The sequence below is a fragment of the Lytechinus variegatus genome, chromosome 7 (genome assembly GCF_018143015.1).
Source record: "Lytechinus variegatus isolate NC3 chromosome 7, Lvar_3.0, whole genome shotgun sequence".
Classification (NCBI taxonomy): domain Eukaryota; kingdom Metazoa; phylum Echinodermata; class Echinoidea; order Temnopleuroida; family Toxopneustidae; genus Lytechinus; species Lytechinus variegatus.
In genome coordinates this window covers 39,125,981-39,144,775 of record NC_054746.1, presented here as the reverse complement: position 1 = coordinate 39,144,775, position 18,795 = coordinate 39,125,981, and the positions used below count along the sequence as shown (strand labels likewise).

Here is an 18,795-nt window from a genome sequence, read left to right as displayed (position 1 = left end):
AACCCATATTTTCCTGCTAGGATTATTGCTGATATCACAATATTTCTTCATGATCAATAAACAAACTATCAAATTTTGGTTATCTTTAGTATTTCTAGCATAAGGAAAAGTGTCCAATTGGTTTAAGTCCATTGTACATGTTTAACAGACGTAAATAAGCAGATGTCACTATTCTTAAATTTACAAATACAGCATAATTACTAAATAGTATAAACACTAACCCATTGGTTATTTTCAATATTAGTTAAGACAAGTTGGTAACCTTTATAACCTATGGTAATTTTCAATATCAGTCACCTAAGTTATTAATTGTTTTTAACCACCAGTTGTCTTCAACATCAATATAAACCTTTATAACAATCATATTTCTTTATCATCAATATCAGGAAGGTAATTGTCAAAAGCCTGTGCCACATCTTTAAGCAAGAATCCTGTTATAATGGCACTATTGCCTGAATTCACAAAGGTGGTTTTGAAAACCCACGCTTGAATCCATGGTTTATGCAGATTTCCTGTATAAATTACGCTTATATTTAACGTGTATCGGGCGCATGTATAAAAAAAATGCAGTTCTATGGTACCTAACATAGTAAACGGTTGGAACCACCTGATTTCTTCAACATCAATAACCGAACTTTTTTCAAAATCAACTTTAGTAACTTTAGTGAACCCTAATCCATGTCTTTAACATCGGCTACCCAGTAAGCCTTCACAGCCGTCATTTGTCTTCCAAAATAAATATATATACCAACAGTTGTCTTCAAAATCTATCACTGAGTTAACATATATCAGTTGTCTTTAGCACCAATCACCAAGTAACGTTCATAACCAATACCAAGATCAGTAATAGTAACATACCGCCCTTTCACACAGTAAAAAAAATTGTAATTTGAATGATGATACCAGTAAAAAAAATAAGGCTAATGACGAATATTTAGCACATGTAAAACCAAACGAGAACATGAGTAGAATCACAAACGCTAATCACAGTCACGATTACAATATCAATCATCATTACAAGGATGATTCAAGATTTACGTGTGAAAAGGCCCTTAATAAACTGTCACACTCATTATACAGTCCTAGTTAAGCTTCATAACAAATAGTTATCTCTACTATCAGTGACTCCTTTTACGATCTACATTGTCATGCAGTGTGAGTTACATTCTAAACCTGCATAATGCTTCAAATGTCTACAAACAATCAGTATGTCTCTAGCTAGCATGAGTAACTTTTTAAATCCACAAAGCCTTTAGTTGTGTTCAGCATCACTAAACTAGGTAGTTAAACAACCACAAGTTATTGTTATTATTATCATTATCATTATTATTTATTATTATCTTATTTGGCAGAATATCAAACAAGTCAAATACAATGATAAAAAATAATTGTTACAATAACGCAACAATTATACAGTAACACAAAATAATTAAACACTGGATTCACCTTGATGACCAGGCAAATCTTTACAACCACTACTTCACTTTAACATCTCCATCTCTACATGATAAATATTATCCCAATCATACCATGAACTCATATGCAAATATGTTGCACTTATTGCAAAATTATGGATGGTAAGTTTTGGTGGCCCCAAATGCTCTTATTATTTGTTTTGTTTGTTTCTTTTGCTTGATTTATTCTCCTTTTCATGGGGGGGGGGTGTCAAGAAAACTATTCATTTTTTAAAAGTCAACTACTGAAGTTTTTAATAGCAGAATTTTATGATTTCAATTTAAGTAAAATTTTAATTAAAGAGACATGTCCTTCATTTCATAAACTACAGATCTGTAAATTAGTCAAGCTACACTCAAGGTCTAGTAGGAGACATAAGGATTGATTCTACAGTGCGTATCAAAAAAAAGTTTACACTTTGAAAAAGCCCTGGGAATTAAAAAATGTACAACACGTGGGTAATTTTTTCACATATAATCTTGGGTTCGGGTTCATCTATCCAATGAAAGTAAAAGTTTTGTCAGAATGTTACACTTGAGTGAGCACTGTCCATTTCTGTAAAGCTCGCAGAAATCTGTTTGCGCAGAAATGCTCGTTTTCATGCTGTGTCAAGGGGAAAGGACGAAATCAAACTGACACTACGAAAAATTTATCATACATTTCCCTTGCACTTTTAGTCAAGTGGAATAAAACGGATACATTCAAGCATTTTGTGACAATTTTGCCACCCAAATTGAAATTTCAACACTCAATAAGCACAACCTTTACCCTATTTGTGAGAGCTGGATCTAAGGACATAACTGAATCTGAACAAAAGTTTATATCAGACATCTCCAGCATTTTTTCACTAAGTTTTTATCAATGATAGTTGGTTTACATTTCATTTTTCATTTAATATTTGTTTCTCCACACTTTTCCCAAGCTTAGCAATGATTAACAAAATGAAAATCAAGCTTAAGCCAACCCATGTAAATCACAGCTCAGTGTAAAGCAAATATCGTCATGATGGCCTCGGTGTGTGGGGGAGTGGGGTGGGGCGAAATGCACTCTTCGAAGTGTTTTGGGCAAGGAAACAAGTCAAACAATGTACAAGATATCCTAAAATCAATTTTACTAGCTAAATTCCATTTGTTCTTCATGATTAAGGTCTACTTTTATTCGCATAACTATTTCAAATTTCTGTGCAAATCATTTTTCACTAACTTTTCAAAAGTAAGTGGTGCTCACTCAAGCGAAAATATTTTTTGACAGTTATATCGTCATTTGCTTTAATGGACCTGTACCAATGTTAAAATGTGGAACAATCTTCAGGATATTACAAATGTATAATTTTACAGGATTTTTTCAAAGTGTAAACTTTTTTTTTATACGCACTGTATTTTCATTTTACATGACCTCAAGTGATGCCCAATCTTCCCATATAAACCCATAATTTCAATCTAATTTGGAGTTCCCAAAAAAATTTGGAAGAAGATTGGTGAGTTGGTCATATATTTTGCTTGAAATTCATATTTATGAAAATGCCCTGGTGAGGAAAAATGTATATAAGAGGATATTGTCTAGACAAAGAGCCAGGATGTCCACATGTCATGGGTGACTGTTATTTACATGATCCTAATCTTGTCAATATTGAATAAAATTGAAATACATGCAACTCTTGTAACTATTATCAAGGTGATGCAAACATCAAATAAGACTTTATGGAATATAAATTTTCAGAATAACTGGATTATTTGATAAATTGTTAAAGATGTGTCTAAGGATTCAGGAAAGATTATTATTATTATCATTATTTATTTGGCATTTAAAACAACAAACAGGACCATAGGATAATGACATTACAACGTATGACAGAATTTTAAAAAGGACTCCCCCACTGCAGTCCTGGAGTTGCCTGGAAGAAAAAACAAATGTAAAATTCCTGCAACCCACAAGCCATTCCTTCTGACTCCAGGTAAGGCAGCGAGGGATGTCTGTTACATACATATACTTTATTATATACAAATGTTATAAACAAATACATATGTTACAGCCCAATTTCATTGTATTTCCTTTGAAAGTGTCACAAAGATTGACCATGATCAAGACATTTAGATTATCACTAAGTTTAAGATTAGAAAGGTCACTTAATCCAAATTGGGCAAAAATTGAGTCACTGTGCAATTGGACAATAACATATATAGACAAGAGGTTAATTGATGAGGCTATTGTTTTAGAAATCACCATAACTGTTAGCTCCAAAAAAATTTTGCTGATGTAAAATAGTTTGACTTTTGATGATAGAAAGGTTATGCAGTTGGAATTGTAAAAAAAAATTGTAATAATTCACATTTCCATTAAAATTTTAAAACAATATCGGCCTATCATCGCACATTTTAGGTGTTGGAATAGTTTCATAAAAATTCAGCATACAACAATGATTTGAACCATGGAATGTAATTTGATTTTGTATTTCAATTTGATATTTGCCAATCCCAAATGATATTGGTCCCTTGAATTGAAGTAATTGAAGTATGTTACAGTATTAATATACTGATGATATGACAATTAAGAATGCAGTAAAATATAATATTCTACCTTGTTTCAAGGCCAACTCATGATCATAATTGAAATTTCTAAAAGCTGTTGACAGACTTGTCACATTTGACTATTGTTATATTGATATACCATATCCATTCAGTTTAATAATGCAAATGTTAAGGCCGGTTGAATTAACAGGGAAGGTATCATTCAATAATGCCATGGTCGATGCTTAATATCGCTACAAGTATCATATCATGCCATCATTGATATTACTTTTAGCTTCAATACAGATATGGTTTGATAATTTTAGGCCAGATTGAAAAAGAAACGTGTATTTGACATTTAAAATAACATCACAAAAGAACTAAGTAACAATTCTATTCTTGTTTTAACTCTGGATGAAGGCAAAATTTGCCAGTTGATCATAATATTTTTTTTTCACAGTAAAAGTGTGAAGCACAGCTGTTCAAGTATAAGCTATTGATTTGATTTTGTATAAACAACCTGTGAATGATGGAATAATTGGTTTTCATATGACATGACAATTAGCACAGGCTGAGAACTTTCTTTGAAAAAGGAGATTGAAAATGTATTAGTAGCTTTTGTGCATCTGATGAAACAAGTGAATATTTCAGTGTTAAGAAGGTCTAATTTATGTTTGTATCTGATTACAAAAAATGTTAGCTTTATCAGTTTATGAATGAAATGAATTGGATTGAATTCCTGTATTTTCTTTTTTTCTGTATAATTTTTCATTGTTAAGAAGAAATTGTTAAAAAAAGATAATTTTGCCCTATTTCATGTGTTTAAATTTCTGAAATTCAGAACCGTTTTCATTAAAATGTTTTTTTTAATCAATCCATATCACTTGTATTTCTATTCATTTCATATTGATAATAACCATTTGTGCAGTGATGTAACTTTGAAAATTATAAGTCAAAAGGAAAAAAATAGACATGTGAGAAAGCAATTTTGGAATCATTTTAAAGGTTATAGAAAAATTACTTTCCTAAAATTTTAGTGCCAATATCAGAAGATCATTAGAATAGGTGGTTACACTTTCACATTGATTATTTGCTAAATGGAATAAACTTTTATCAGAATAATATGTTAAGTTAACAAAGTACTGTATCTGTGTGGCAAAGGTGAGAGAAGGAAAGGGATATTTATTACAAAATATCTAGATAGTGGAGAATAACTTTAGTGGAGCTAGACAGACTCCTAAAGGTATTACAAAAAACATGTTTACAACTAGGAAGGACAGAGACACAGGAAGGTTGATACATTCAGAGAGAGAAAGAGAAAGAAAAAAGAAAGAGATAAGAGAAAAAGAAGGGGCAAAGAAAAAAATGCAATGTAGGAGTCGAAAATGGCAGTGTAATCAATGCAGTGACGCACATAGGCAAATTTGTATCACAAAGCCACAGCACCAGCAAGAGAAGAAGCCTGGTATACTGTATGCAGTGACAAGCAAATGATGTATTTAGTCTGAATGCGGGCTATGTGCGTACAGACTCTACTCATATTTCAGCAGCTCAGACACAGTGCTCTACAAGAGGTGTGTGTGTGTTGTGTGGGTGTACTGCTGCTCCATGGTGGTGGAGGGTGTGTGTTTGTGTGTGTCGCTATAGAGCTAAGGGGACCATCTTGTGCATATGTGTATTGTCATAATAGCGTATGGGGTGTGCGCTTGTTACTGTAATTGTATGTATGCATGTTATTGGAAGTATCACTCAGTGTGTTATTGAAGAAGCAGTAGTGCTACCATTTTCAAGCATGCAGAAAATGAAGTATGCAATGTCATGTCTCAGTATAAGTACCCTCATTCTTTTTTAAAGAAATTAAATTAATTGGAATGTATTAAATTCACTTCTCATGTAGATGAAAAGTTTCCTTTCTTCCCATTTTGTATGAGGATGCACTTTTTCAGCTGCATATAGTGACTCACATATAATACAAATAGGAAATTCCTATCAAGACTGTGACTTACATTTGAAGGTATTGTCAGATGTAATTTGATTCTCTTTGTACATGTAACTACTATCTCATTAAGATGTAGAATCATCAATCTGTAATTCATTACTGATATTACATCTTGAAGGTTCAGTGACTTAAAGTGACCTGTACACATGCTATTCCTGGCACACATTTACACATGGACACACAGTCAGTCACACACCCACACCCTTGCACACATTCTCCCACACTCACTTACCTCATCCCCACACCCCTTTTACAATGGAATATCCTGTATGGAAAATACATATATCTATAATGTACAATTAATGAAGGACAATGGGGTTACATCTGATAGCATGGCAAGTCCTGCTTTAACATGGGTAATGAATATTGAGATAATGAAATGATAGTATACAAATAGCGAATATGCATGAGTGTGATGGTGCAAGATTTGCACCATCATGAGGTGAAAGAAAGATGCTCTATTCAACAAGGCATTAGCAGAGTTGAATGTAGTGTTTCTTTCACCAAATGCAAAATCTTGCACCATTGCACGAATAAGAATATTCACTGTATGCGCTAATGTACAGCGCCTCAGAGTTTAGCGAAAATATGAAAAAAGGAAAAATTTTTCCCTGCAGTAATCAATTAAAAGGGAGCAAAACATTGAAAGCAAAAAGCAAAATCTCACAAGCGCACATGACATGACCTAGAGCGGCATTGCGCATGTAGCCAGCAAGCTATACGCGTATTTCACCTTCATTTTTTACTGAGTGCAATGAATTGAATCATATTGTGACGTCACCTCCTAAAGCCGTGCAATGGTACATTTTGAAGGTACGTGGTATGTGCAACGGTACAAATGTTTGACATTCAGCCTCCCATTTGCTCGCGTACAACAAGTTAAGTAGGCGTTGTACAATATTAAATAGGTGATTACGTCTAAAAACTCGGACTTAGATTTTAAACATTTGAAAGTTTTGCTTTAAAGGATGCCAATTTTGTTTATCATTCTGAGAAAGAAAAGGGTGCTTCTAATAAAATCACAAATATAATCCTTAACCATTTCAGTAAAAACTGTAATTTTCACAATTTCACCTGGGAAATGATTACAAGAGTTTGTATCAGCTTTCAACATGAGGACTAGACATTTGATTTGTGTACCCTCATCTTAGGAAAAATAAGTTATTGTTTTTTCTTGTCATTATTCCAATCATAATCATTTTTCTTTTTTTAAAAAGCTTACATGTTCTTTTAATTTTAGCAGCACATATTTCATTGGTACCTTGCTGAAACATGACCACATCCGGGAAATTTTAGCATTTGTTGTGCATGTAATTCATATACAAGACTGCCTAAGGCACTAAAATGATATTAGGGTGTATCCAATGTGGAATTAGAATAAAGGAATTACCAATATCCAATGCAATTTTCATCTAATGCAATTAAATTAAAATTTTATGTTATATATATATATAAGAAGAAATTCAACTAATGAAAGAATACAAATCATTTGGGGTAAATCTGAACATGCCTATAAAAAATATAGCAAACATGTAATCAAATTTCCATACTTTTTTTAGTTTTTCCATGTCATTAATCATCATGTGACTTGTTTTTTTATTAAGTTATTGTTTGCACATACTGCTGTATTTTTTTCATGAACCCCAAATGCAAATTCATCTTTATCTTTCAGCTTTGTTTTTTTTTATAGTGCAATTATGAATAAAAATAAAGAGTGTGATGTTGATAATAAAGTGGAAGACCAGGATGTAAATTGAATAGATCAGCCTTAATAATGTAAAATTTTAATTTTATCCTGAAAATATACATCTAAGATTTGTTCTTGTCTGTGTGTATTGTAAGGGCCCATGCATATTTGATTTGATACATAAACATTCACTATATTCATTGTCTCCATTCTGTATTTGGTATTACTTTTTGCAGATTGAGAAATTGATTCAGCGAATGCAAGATGAGAAGAATGGTGTACCTGTCCGGACTGTTAAAAGTTTCATGTCTAAAGTTCCTAGTGTTTTTACAGGTAAGATAACCCTACATTTATAACTATCAGTTCCATTTAACCACTATATGTACATGTAAAGGCACGGATCCAGGGGGAGAAGCAAAATTACAATTATAAATGTAAAAAAGACCTTTTTTTGCTTGCCCACCCCCCCCCCCCTTTGGAAAATCCTGGATCCACCCCTGTGTATGTAGTATCATTGAGTGCAATAATCTGATACAGAATGTAATTTTTTTAGTAGCAATGCTTCTTGATCTATTCTAATGAGCTTGTCTCATAGAAACCAAGTCATGTACATCCTATCCCAAATCCTGATAATTTACAAGAGTGAAAGAAAATACTCATATTCACTATCTATTTCAAGGTTCCTTTATTTCTAAGATGTTTTTTTTTCAGATTTATGGTGTATGTATGAATTAACATTACAAGACTGGAATTGGTGAACAGGAGAAAGGAAAGGGAATTGGGACTTGTACCAATATTTTCTTTCACAATGAGTCTTTTTAGGTTCAAATTGAACTTGGTCATAAATAAAGAAAACAACAACAAGTATTTTGATGGTTTCCTACATCTAGAAATAATCAAAGGTATTTTATTGTTTCAACACAATGGGTTAAACCTCATGTTAACACTTGCAAAATATGTTGATTGTTTTATTAGATACCTGGGTCAGTTTATTCTTGGAGAGCTCCTTGGAAATGTAATTGTGTACATCATATTAAAGAGTTAAGCATTGTAATCATGAGATAATGAGTTTGCAGCATGTAATGCCATCTTGCTTTGTTCATATTTCACAATCTGTCTCAGTTGATTAAACAGCTAAAGTGAATTATTATCCTTATATCTTATCTCTATGATGATGATGATGAAGAATATAAAATACTTGATAAAGTTTGTTATAAGCTGCATGTAGCTAAATTTTCTAAATCAATCTTTATATAGTTTTATATTGTTATAGACATCACCCCCCAAAAAATGTATTCATAACCCCCAGAAATAATAATAAAAAACCAGCACGTGCATGCTTATTAATGAATAAGGGTGAAATTTAGTGGCTATTAGATGCCTTTTATTCTATTGCCTCCCAATTCTGAATCTTTCTTGCCACCTTTCCTCAATTTATCTATCACATCTTCTATTGTCTCATTCCCCGAATCCCTTTCTCTCACATACACCAAATAAACCCTCTCACTTACACCCATTACTTCCCCCCTCTATTATTATTTACATTTTGTACCTTCAAAAAAAAATATATCCCTCATACATATATTTACTCATAAATCCTTCCTCCGTATTTCCCCATCTTTTTTTTCTCTCTCTCTTTCCTATTTCCCTGTTTGATTCTCTTTTGCCCGCCACATCTCTGTCTCCCTCGTCCCCATCCTATTTTCCCCCTGTCTCTTTCATCCATATCTCTGTCTTTGTCTCTCATGTGCAGGAGCTGATCTGGTTCAATGGTTGATGAAGACGTTAGATATTGATCAAGGTAATACCACAGGTTTGTCAAGTAATATACATTTAAATAGATTGCAAGATACATGCCACATCTATCAGATGCTAATTGCATTTATTGCCAAAGTAATTAGTAGAGGCTACCTGTTTTGCACTACTATAAATCTGTTATTGTTGATAAAAAAAAATTCTTTAGTTTTGAAGCATTAAGTACTTGTCATTCTGGGAATTTGCCTTAAAAAATTTCAACCTCCAATCGAACTACTTTCATTTTAATTTATATTTCAAATATAAAACTTTCGGTGTTAGGAGTAGGATGTTTTTCTAAATTATGATTGTATTGATACTTGCCAGTGAAGGGGAGTTAGTCCCATTATTTTACTATAAAATGTAGATGAATTGTATATATTTCATTGCAGTAATCATGATATTCATTTGACAAATTTATATGTAACATAATTTTGCATGAACGATAATGTTGCACACATATTTATATAAGAATTTAAATAACTAGGTTTTCTGTGGTTTTTTTTTGTTCTAGCGAACTCAATACATTTAGGGTCATTGCTAGCAGCTCATGGCTATTTCTTCCCCATTACGGATCATGTGCTTACACTGAAGGATGACAACACATTCTATAGGTTTCAAACACCTTACTTCTGGCCCTCAAATTGTTGGGAACCGGAAAACACAGATTATGGTAAGTTCATAGCCCCCCTATTCCAGTCAGAATTATACACATGAGAAGTTACATGAATAAAGGCATGTTTATGATATTGATTGATATCACTTCTGGAATCCTGCATCGTGTAACTGGAAGATAAAAAAAAACAGAAGTAGCATATCCGTTTTAAATGAGATAAAAGGAAGATGTTCCAAAATCACCATGGAAATCTAATGTGATATTTCCTGATAACATCCTATGACCCAATCAGACCCTTTTCTTCCCATTATAACTTGAGAGGTTTGTTTGTGTTGAGTTGGGTCAAAGAGATTTCCTTTATGCATTCGTAAATTACTGAGTTTCTATATCATACTGGTATATTCATGTTCTTTTTTGAATGGTGTGTTTCATACATTGGGCTTTAAAAAAAAGACCCAAACCCATGGGTTATCAATAATTTATCATAACTTAATCATTAATATAATAGATGAATGACCTATTGTTGTAGAGGTCTCCTCTTTTATATGGTGTAAATCAGAGGATTCTTTATTCACAAATGAGTATAACAAATTTGAAGGAAGGATACATCAAACATGCATGAAGTCTTTGTCATGTGATAGCTATTGTAGGGAATCTGTGAAAATGCATTTATGAAATTATGGAAATAAATATTTTCAACAAAAACAATTTTGTTAGTTCTTGACCATTTACTTTTGTTGAAGAATCAAATTGAAGATCCTATATTAAACTTTTTAGACATTATTTTGAAATTTAGGTACAGTCATCAAAGTGACTGTTTTGTCTCCTTTCTTCACATTGTTTGTACTCAATGAGGCATCATCAAATCTATTAAAGAATGGAGTCTAAGCTTTAATAATGTGAGTCCTTTGTCTGAACTGTGATTAAGTTCTGATAAATCATCAATAGTTCTCTATTTGAGTTTTTTCTGTGAAACACTTTAATACTTTATATTGACACAGTTGTGATGAATTCAAGATGTCTTGGGTTTTTGGTTTATATATATTTATATATTTTATTTATTGAATGATGGGGGCCCTTTATCAGCAAAATGCTCTTTTGTAGGGGTTTATGACATGTTTTAGCTTCATGCAATCTTCAAATATAAACTTCTTTTTCTGCATAATGTTTTGACTTATTACTGCCAATGTATGAGATGTATGTCATGAGATACACTTCTCTATAGATTTCTACTGGTAGTGACTGTAGCTAATTCTGTCAGTCAAGCAGATTACTCTGTTTGATTTGAGAGATTATACAGGTAAAATAGTCTTGTGCTCTGTGATGGACAGCCCATGCATAAAGGGTGGGGTGGGGGAAGAACCTCAAGATCTTTTGCTTGTATCAATAGTATGCACAGGCTACAGTATTCAGTATTTCTTTAGCAGTGCTAGACTGAAATTTAGAACATGTTTTAGAGTTATCTCTTACAACTTAATATCTTATCTTGATATGCTTTTGTTCATACCCCCAAACTTCTGACTGCTTGTTATAGCCTGATACAAAACCATTATGCTGAGTGACCCTCTATCTGATGAAAAACCTATTATAGATTAGTTATCTGATGATAGGTATAGTTAGTGGTATTGGGTTTAGGTATTTGAACTTATCTTCTGATGGCTATCGGGTTGATTGCACATCATTAATAATGCATTATTGGCCTCAACCACTCATCAAAATACTCTACACAAACATTGAGCCTATTATACCATGTACCATGGCTCACTTTCTTTCATGCTAGGGCATACTTACATCTAACAGAAAGTCTTGACTTATAGTTGATAAAAGACCCCAGCAATTTTTCAAAATGATTTTTATTCAATTTGATAAACAAATACATTTAAAAAATATTGTAGTACCTGTGAACTTACAGAAGGAAGATGATGTAATGTTTGCATTGGATAAACAGCTTCTCATGATAATGTGTTATGAAGGTAGTAGTCAGATATTTACCTTTAACCTGTTTATAAATGTTAATACTTCATTTATTTAGTAATTACTGACGTACACTACTAAGCGCATATGTGTAATAAATGTGGAATATTAGGGTGACACACGGTGGTAAACAGTGGGGGGTGTAGGGGGCAGTTCCTCCCATATATTTTCAGAACTTACCTTTTTTATACTGAAAATTTACACAAAATTCACCATAAGTATACTACCAAATCATTCAATTTCACTTTAGAAATTGCAAAAGTTTCTTCACAAATTTGTACACGTCATGTCCCACAGAATGCCTTTCTGGTACTGCCATTGGATAATATATGTTTCATTAGGGCACCATCAATAAAGTAAATGCAAATTAATAATTGAAAAAAAGAAGCAACATACAAAAAAATTGACTGACCCATGATGATATCTGCAATTGAATGAATGAATTCAATGCCGGGAACTATGCTGCTTTTTACAGATATCTATAAAATTTATATTTTAAAAGTAGCATTTCCATGAACATGAACGAGGGAGTGGAGGTGGTGCACTTTATGTATGGAACAGTGGTGGATCCTAAGACTGGGGTAATAATAATTACAATGTAAAGCACTTGGAAACCAACATAGGAAGCGCTATGTAAAGTAATGTAACTATTATTATTATTTACTATTATAATTGGAAGCAGAGAGGGGAGAAAAGTAGAAGAAATACACATTAAAAAATTTGATCTTCAGGTTGCTTTATTCCAGAGTTTGCCTTCATACCACACTACTTTGAAGATATATGCTTTGTTTTGATGTACATGCAACATATAAAGCGCACCCCACAGCTTTTCATGAACTCTTTGCATTGTTACTATATCCGTACCGTGTACATGCAAATCTATTTTTTGCGTCATTATATGGCCATTAAATCATAAAGCTGCTCAGGAGGTGGGTTAAATGAAATAATGTATGTAAGCATGCCTGGAATTTCATGTATGTCAGGCAGCCACATCCCTGTGGTTTGTTTTATTTGTTTGAAGCCCTTATCCTAACAGGTGCACAACTGTTACACACAAAGTTATATCTTGTTATATGAAGGAGTAACTGCCTGCCGGCTTATGATTCAAGGGATGTTCATCATGCTATTTCTAGTTGTGAATTGGGCTTTCATAAAAAAAATTCTCTTTACATGCAGATTTTACATTGAAAAAAAATCATGTGTGGTAATGGCCAAATACAAAAATTGAATTTTATGATCCTGTTAGTCATTACAATGGAAGAGCAGTTTTCAAATATACGATGTTAAGATTAGGCAGAAAATCTGGACCTTGCAAAAATGAAAAAATGATGGAACCGGGATAAGGAGGGTATGGGGTTAATAGTCCAGGGTTAAGAAAATGTAAGAAAAGGGTAATTTAGAGGATAGGGTGTATCATTGGATATGACATGTTTATCAATGACCAGCTGAATTGAATAAGAATAAAGCTACAGATGCAGTGCTTGTTTGTGAAGCAGAGCTGTTAAGTATATTGTTTATTTTGTCCTACATCTGCTACCCGAGAAATCTGGTTAAAGTTTGGCTATCATCATGCTATACTTTTTTTTACCAATTAAATTGGGAAAGAATATACTCACACAAAGAGTTGGATCTGAAACTGAGCATTTTACATCACATCTCACAATCCACTTGCAACAAGAAACTGAGCATTTTACATCACATCTCACAATCCACTTGCAACAAGAAACTGAGCATTTTACATCACATTTCACAATCCACTTGCAACAAAGAGCAAATTCATGGTTTATAAGATTAGTAATTGCATCTCCCGAGCACCTTTGGGGGAAAAAGAATATGCTGAGATAGGTAAAGTGGTGTGAGAAAACATTAAGCATTGATAATTTTTGTATTACTGGTTTAGTTGTGTATGATAAACAGTATATGAGGATGTGATAATCAAAGCATCAATGTCAACATACTTGAAAGAACATTGAAAAATATCGCATTTTTTCGATATGAATCATAGGATTTGCTTTTAATACAGACCATTAAAAAACAACACACTGACATTTGAAGGAAAAATGTTGTATCAATAAGGAGGAAACTTATGATTTTCTTTATGTTCATTTCATGTTTGTGTTTTATTCAAGGTTAAACCTTTGTATGTTGAAAATATAAGTTCAACGAAAGGTTGTTGTTTTTTTCAACTTACCAGAGTTACATATTACATATATAAAAAATATTATATAGCAGGATTCACAGAACACTGTATCTTTCTAGGGCAATGTTTTAATTCTAGGTTAAACCTTTGTATGGTGAAAATATAAGTTCAATGGAAGGTTGTTTTTTCAACTTACCAGAGTTACATATTAGATATATAGACAAATATTGTATAGTAGGTTTCACAGAACACTATGTATCTTTCTAGGGCAAAAAACACACTTGTTGAAACGTCAAGTTTGGGACCAACATTTGCCCTAGAAAGATACATAGTGTTCCGTGAAACCTACTACACTACTCTTCTTTGCCATGGAAACCTTCAGAAGTTCAAAATATTTTGCTTTACCCCCTTTAAAGACCCATACTGGACCTAAAGAGAGTGGTGTTGGCTCAGTCGGTAACGCATCTGCCCATCGAACCAAAGATCGTGGGTTCGAGTTCACCCCGGGCGGATGACTGAAGCCAGTGCGTTGTGTGTAAACGTCTCTCCCATGTTTCATAGATGCAGGCTATGTTACAATGGAAAAAAAAACATCCCTCGGATAGGACGTTAAATGGAGGCCCTGTGTAGAGGAGAGTCACCACCTTTGCATGTTAAGAACCCACTGCACTATTCGTATAAGAGTAGGGGAAACCCCGGTGTAGTGGTCCACCTGCATTCCCCCCAATCAGTTATGTCGGGAGGAGAGACCTGCGGGTCATAGTGATTCAGTTCGCTTTTTGCCTCCCAGGCACAGGTGATGCCAAAAAAATAATAATAAAAGTGAATTTAACGAATGGGAAATACATACAAACTACATATTTCATCAGTGTAAGTTTTATGCATATTGACTGCTTGACAGTTTAGTATTTTGCTTAAGAATGATAATTTTAAACAGGTTTCAACAATTGGCTTTCTTGTGCTTTTCACAGGCCTCAAGACCATGATATCAGGTTGTGTTAGAAAGCTCTATGGTTCTCTAGGTTTTTACACAGAAAAAATGGGGGATTTTTCTGCTTTTTGGATATGAACTCAATATTTTTCAATTTGCAGTAGAAGATGACACTGACAAGGATCAAAACCTTCAACTTTCCATTAATTAGGTTTGTAGTGATTTAATTGTTTTACTCTTATTGGGCCTAAATTGCTATGTCAGGAAAAATTGTTACACATAATCTGAATGCTAATAGAATAGGAAAGCTGCACAAAATGAGTGAGAAATAAAATATGGCATGAAGTATTCCTAAGTTGTAGATTTCAAAAATTCAAGCTTGCAGGAAAAGATATTTGTGATATCGTTAAGTGATTGAAGTTAAGAAAATGAAATGCATAATGTATAAAGAGGAAAATTAACCCAGTTTTTATGTGTACAAACTTATGGAAACACAGTGCTTCTAATTCAACATGAAGTTGTCGGCTTGAGGTGAATGAAAAGCACAAGATTTTAAATCCTGATAATTGGGGATATTCATAAGCAATAACTCAGCTGTTAAGTGGTGAAAATGCACAAAGCTTGTAACTATGTGTTAAGTATAGCTTTTGTCACTTTCACTTTTGATCATAGTGAAAATTTCCATTCTTCATTTTACAAAAATGATACACAAAAATAAAGGCAAAGTGCGAAAGTTTTGGTAAATCCTCCTACACTGCAGGTCATTGCTCTAAAACATTTATGATACAAGTGAATGATTTGAAAAACAAAGTGTTTTATCTGATGAATCTTGTGATGTTACATGAATATTTAATTTGATTGGATGCCCAATGAAAATAAAAAATTTCTTCATTTTTTTTCTTTTAGACCTCTCTCAATGTATTTAATATGCTGCAAATTTCATCACGGTATAATTAATAACTTTCTGATGTTCAATCACTAAATTTGGAAGATGAGTGCTCAAATGGCCCTTGTTTTAAAATAAAATAAAGCATAGTAGTGCTAGATATCTCAGAATGGAATATTTAATTTTTACAGATGAAAAAAAATTAAACAGCTACTACACTTCTCTAAGACTGGCATATTAGTGTACTTGAGTATATTATTCAATATCTTAGACAAAGCTTTAGCCAACTAGGCTTTTGAATAACACTGGGTTCATTAGATATGTAACATTGTGTTTTTTGTTGACAGGATGTTGTGTCATTTTGTTCATGGTAATTTTAATGACGCAAAACACACATTGAAAACAAACTTAATTATTGCACAGATTGTTGACTTTTTATTCCATGATCAATTAAGTGAATAGCATTGACTACACCCTTATTATGAAAAACAGGGAATTGAAAAAACAAATATCAAACTCAAGCTTTACAGATGCCATAACAATATTTGGTATGAATGTGTATCTGAATATAATGGTATATTTCCATATGATATAATATCACTCGAGTAATATGCTTTATCAAGAATGTCAGTGTCAAAAATTGGAGCTAAGTTAAACATCAGCCTAAGCTAGGATGTCAGTTGACTTGACTTCAGTTTAAAACCAGAGACCTTTGCTTTCATGACTAAATTCATGCATGCAGGAAGTGATCAAGCTAGCCATCCAGCTAGCAGAAGAACCTCAAGGCATTTTTTTTTTATGACAGTCGGGTATAATGCATGCATGCTGATTAGACTACACTAGGGCTTAGATGAAAGTAGTAACAAGCATCTAGCTACTATCCATACTCTCCTCTTCATCTCCATTCTTTATATACACCTTTGATTGTAGGTGATTGAATTCATAACCATATGAAAGCTATTTGAAGCTCTGTGTACATGCAGGTCTGTATGGTCACCATGTGTCCTAACAAAGTCAGCAGGCAAACTGACTCAATAAATATATTTCCCTGTATGGCTGGTACAAACTAAGAGCAATCCATTGAAAAAAAAGGTTCTGTTTGTAGGAAGAATGTTATAAAATGCAGCATTTTGAAAGTAATACCAGAATGTAACTAGAACTTTTGTTCAAGAATTTATAAAAACACAATTTCAATTTCTTTTGTAAAAATCATAGATACAGTCATTAAGACATTTAGTTATTTCTTTTGGTCCCTCATGAAATGCTGCTCAAACTTTTAAGGCAGTTTATATTTGAGCGTCAATACCATTTGGTTGCAATATCAAAAATTTAGAAAATAATTTATATTAATATTTCATAGTTACAAGTTCTGTATTTAATATATAGGGCTTTCAGTTTATGAGTTTATGCTAATTGTACTCCTTTAAAAAATAGAAATCTTTTGGACAGTACAGGTTTCATACATGCAGGCCTATAACATGGTCAGCTTTCAGATACACTGGTATATCATCGAACGATACAATATATAGTATACAATAATTGCAAATGGAACCATTTCAGATGCAACTGCATCATATATCAAAACAACCACTCTATAGGAAAATTCAGATGCAAAAGTCCTATACTTATTCTTCATTTAAAAACAGGAGTTTCAACATATCTCGGCATATTTACAAATGACAGAGCTTCACATTAAAAAAAAATGGGTATTGAATGTGTAGAGTGTACACCTTTGCGTACATGCTTGAACATTTCTAGATAGATGATTCTATGAATACCTGATTTATTATAGATAAGTCAGATTTTTCTAAAAAATGGCATATGCAAGGCACTCTTCAGTAAATTGCATGCATGGTTCACTTAATGATTTCACAATCAGATAGTTTAATCTTTTTAAGATTATGTTTTATGATAAAATATAACATTTGAGGAATGAATATAAATGTTTGAGATTTTTTTTCTGGTTTGATTAGTAAAAGTGAATGTCGTTGTTACTGGTCTCTGAAGGAGATCCACAGTATCAATTTAATAAAACTATGTTAAAATCTTCCTAGGGAAAACTTATTATTATATATAACATTGAGAGAAAGCCCTAAACCTATATATCTCTCCCATGGGCAAACTAAAGTAGCAAATTAATTTCTGCCACCTTCCAAGCTCCCTCATAGGGTACCACAGTACTGCATTTTAATTAATTTTCAATTCAAGCTCTACGTCATCTTAGGCTAGTTTATAAATCGTTAGCACAGTTATCATCTGTACAGTTGTTAAATTCTCATTCTGACACCAACATCAATTTTCTCAGTACAAGGTTGTAATTTATGTAAGGTTTTACAAATACACTGGCTGTCTAGGCTTAATTCAGAGGCTTTCTCTTCAGTGTCTAGGTTGAAGGAATATAGTGCTTAGGAATTGCATTAGTAATAGTAGACAAGGTTTATACTAGTTACATCAGAAGAATAAGTAGATGTAAAAGCAGAAAATGAATAAGAAGAAATAGTAGATAGAACATTTATAGGAATAGAAGTGGTAATAGAACCAAGAGGTAGTAGTAGTAGTAGTAGAAGTAGTAGCAATAGTATAAGTAGTTGTACAGTAGAATTAGAAGTAGTATTAGTAGCAACAGTAGCAGTAGTAGTAGTAGTAGTAGTAGTAGTAGTAGTAGTAGTAGTAGTAGTAGTAGTAGTAGTAATAGTAGTAGTAGTAGTAGTAGTAGTCATGGTAGTAGTAGTTGTTGTTGTGCATTACACATTTGGGAACTACAAAACCTAAAAATACTGTTTGATTACTGTTTGAAATAAAATAG

General features: G+C 32.8%; 1 protein-coding gene across 5 annotated transcripts in view; it reads left to right on the top strand.

The window, feature by feature from the left end:
• Positions 1-18,795, top strand: part of LOC121419247 (regulator of G-protein signaling 7-like) — a 71,177-nt gene that overhangs the window by 5,513 nt on the left and 46,869 nt on the right. For 4 of the 5 annotated variants that reach the window (XM_041613625.1, XM_041613628.1, XM_041613629.1 and 1 more), the window contains exons 2-4: positions 7,885-7,981; positions 9,402-9,461; positions 9,957-10,115. In XM_041613625.1, the coding sequence (XP_041469559.1) occupies positions 7,885-7,981; positions 9,402-9,461; positions 9,957-10,115 (316 nt within the window). The remainder of the gene's footprint in view (positions 1-7,884; positions 7,982-9,401; positions 9,462-9,956; positions 10,116-18,795) is intronic. The other variant, XM_041613627.1, reaches the window with a different exon arrangement.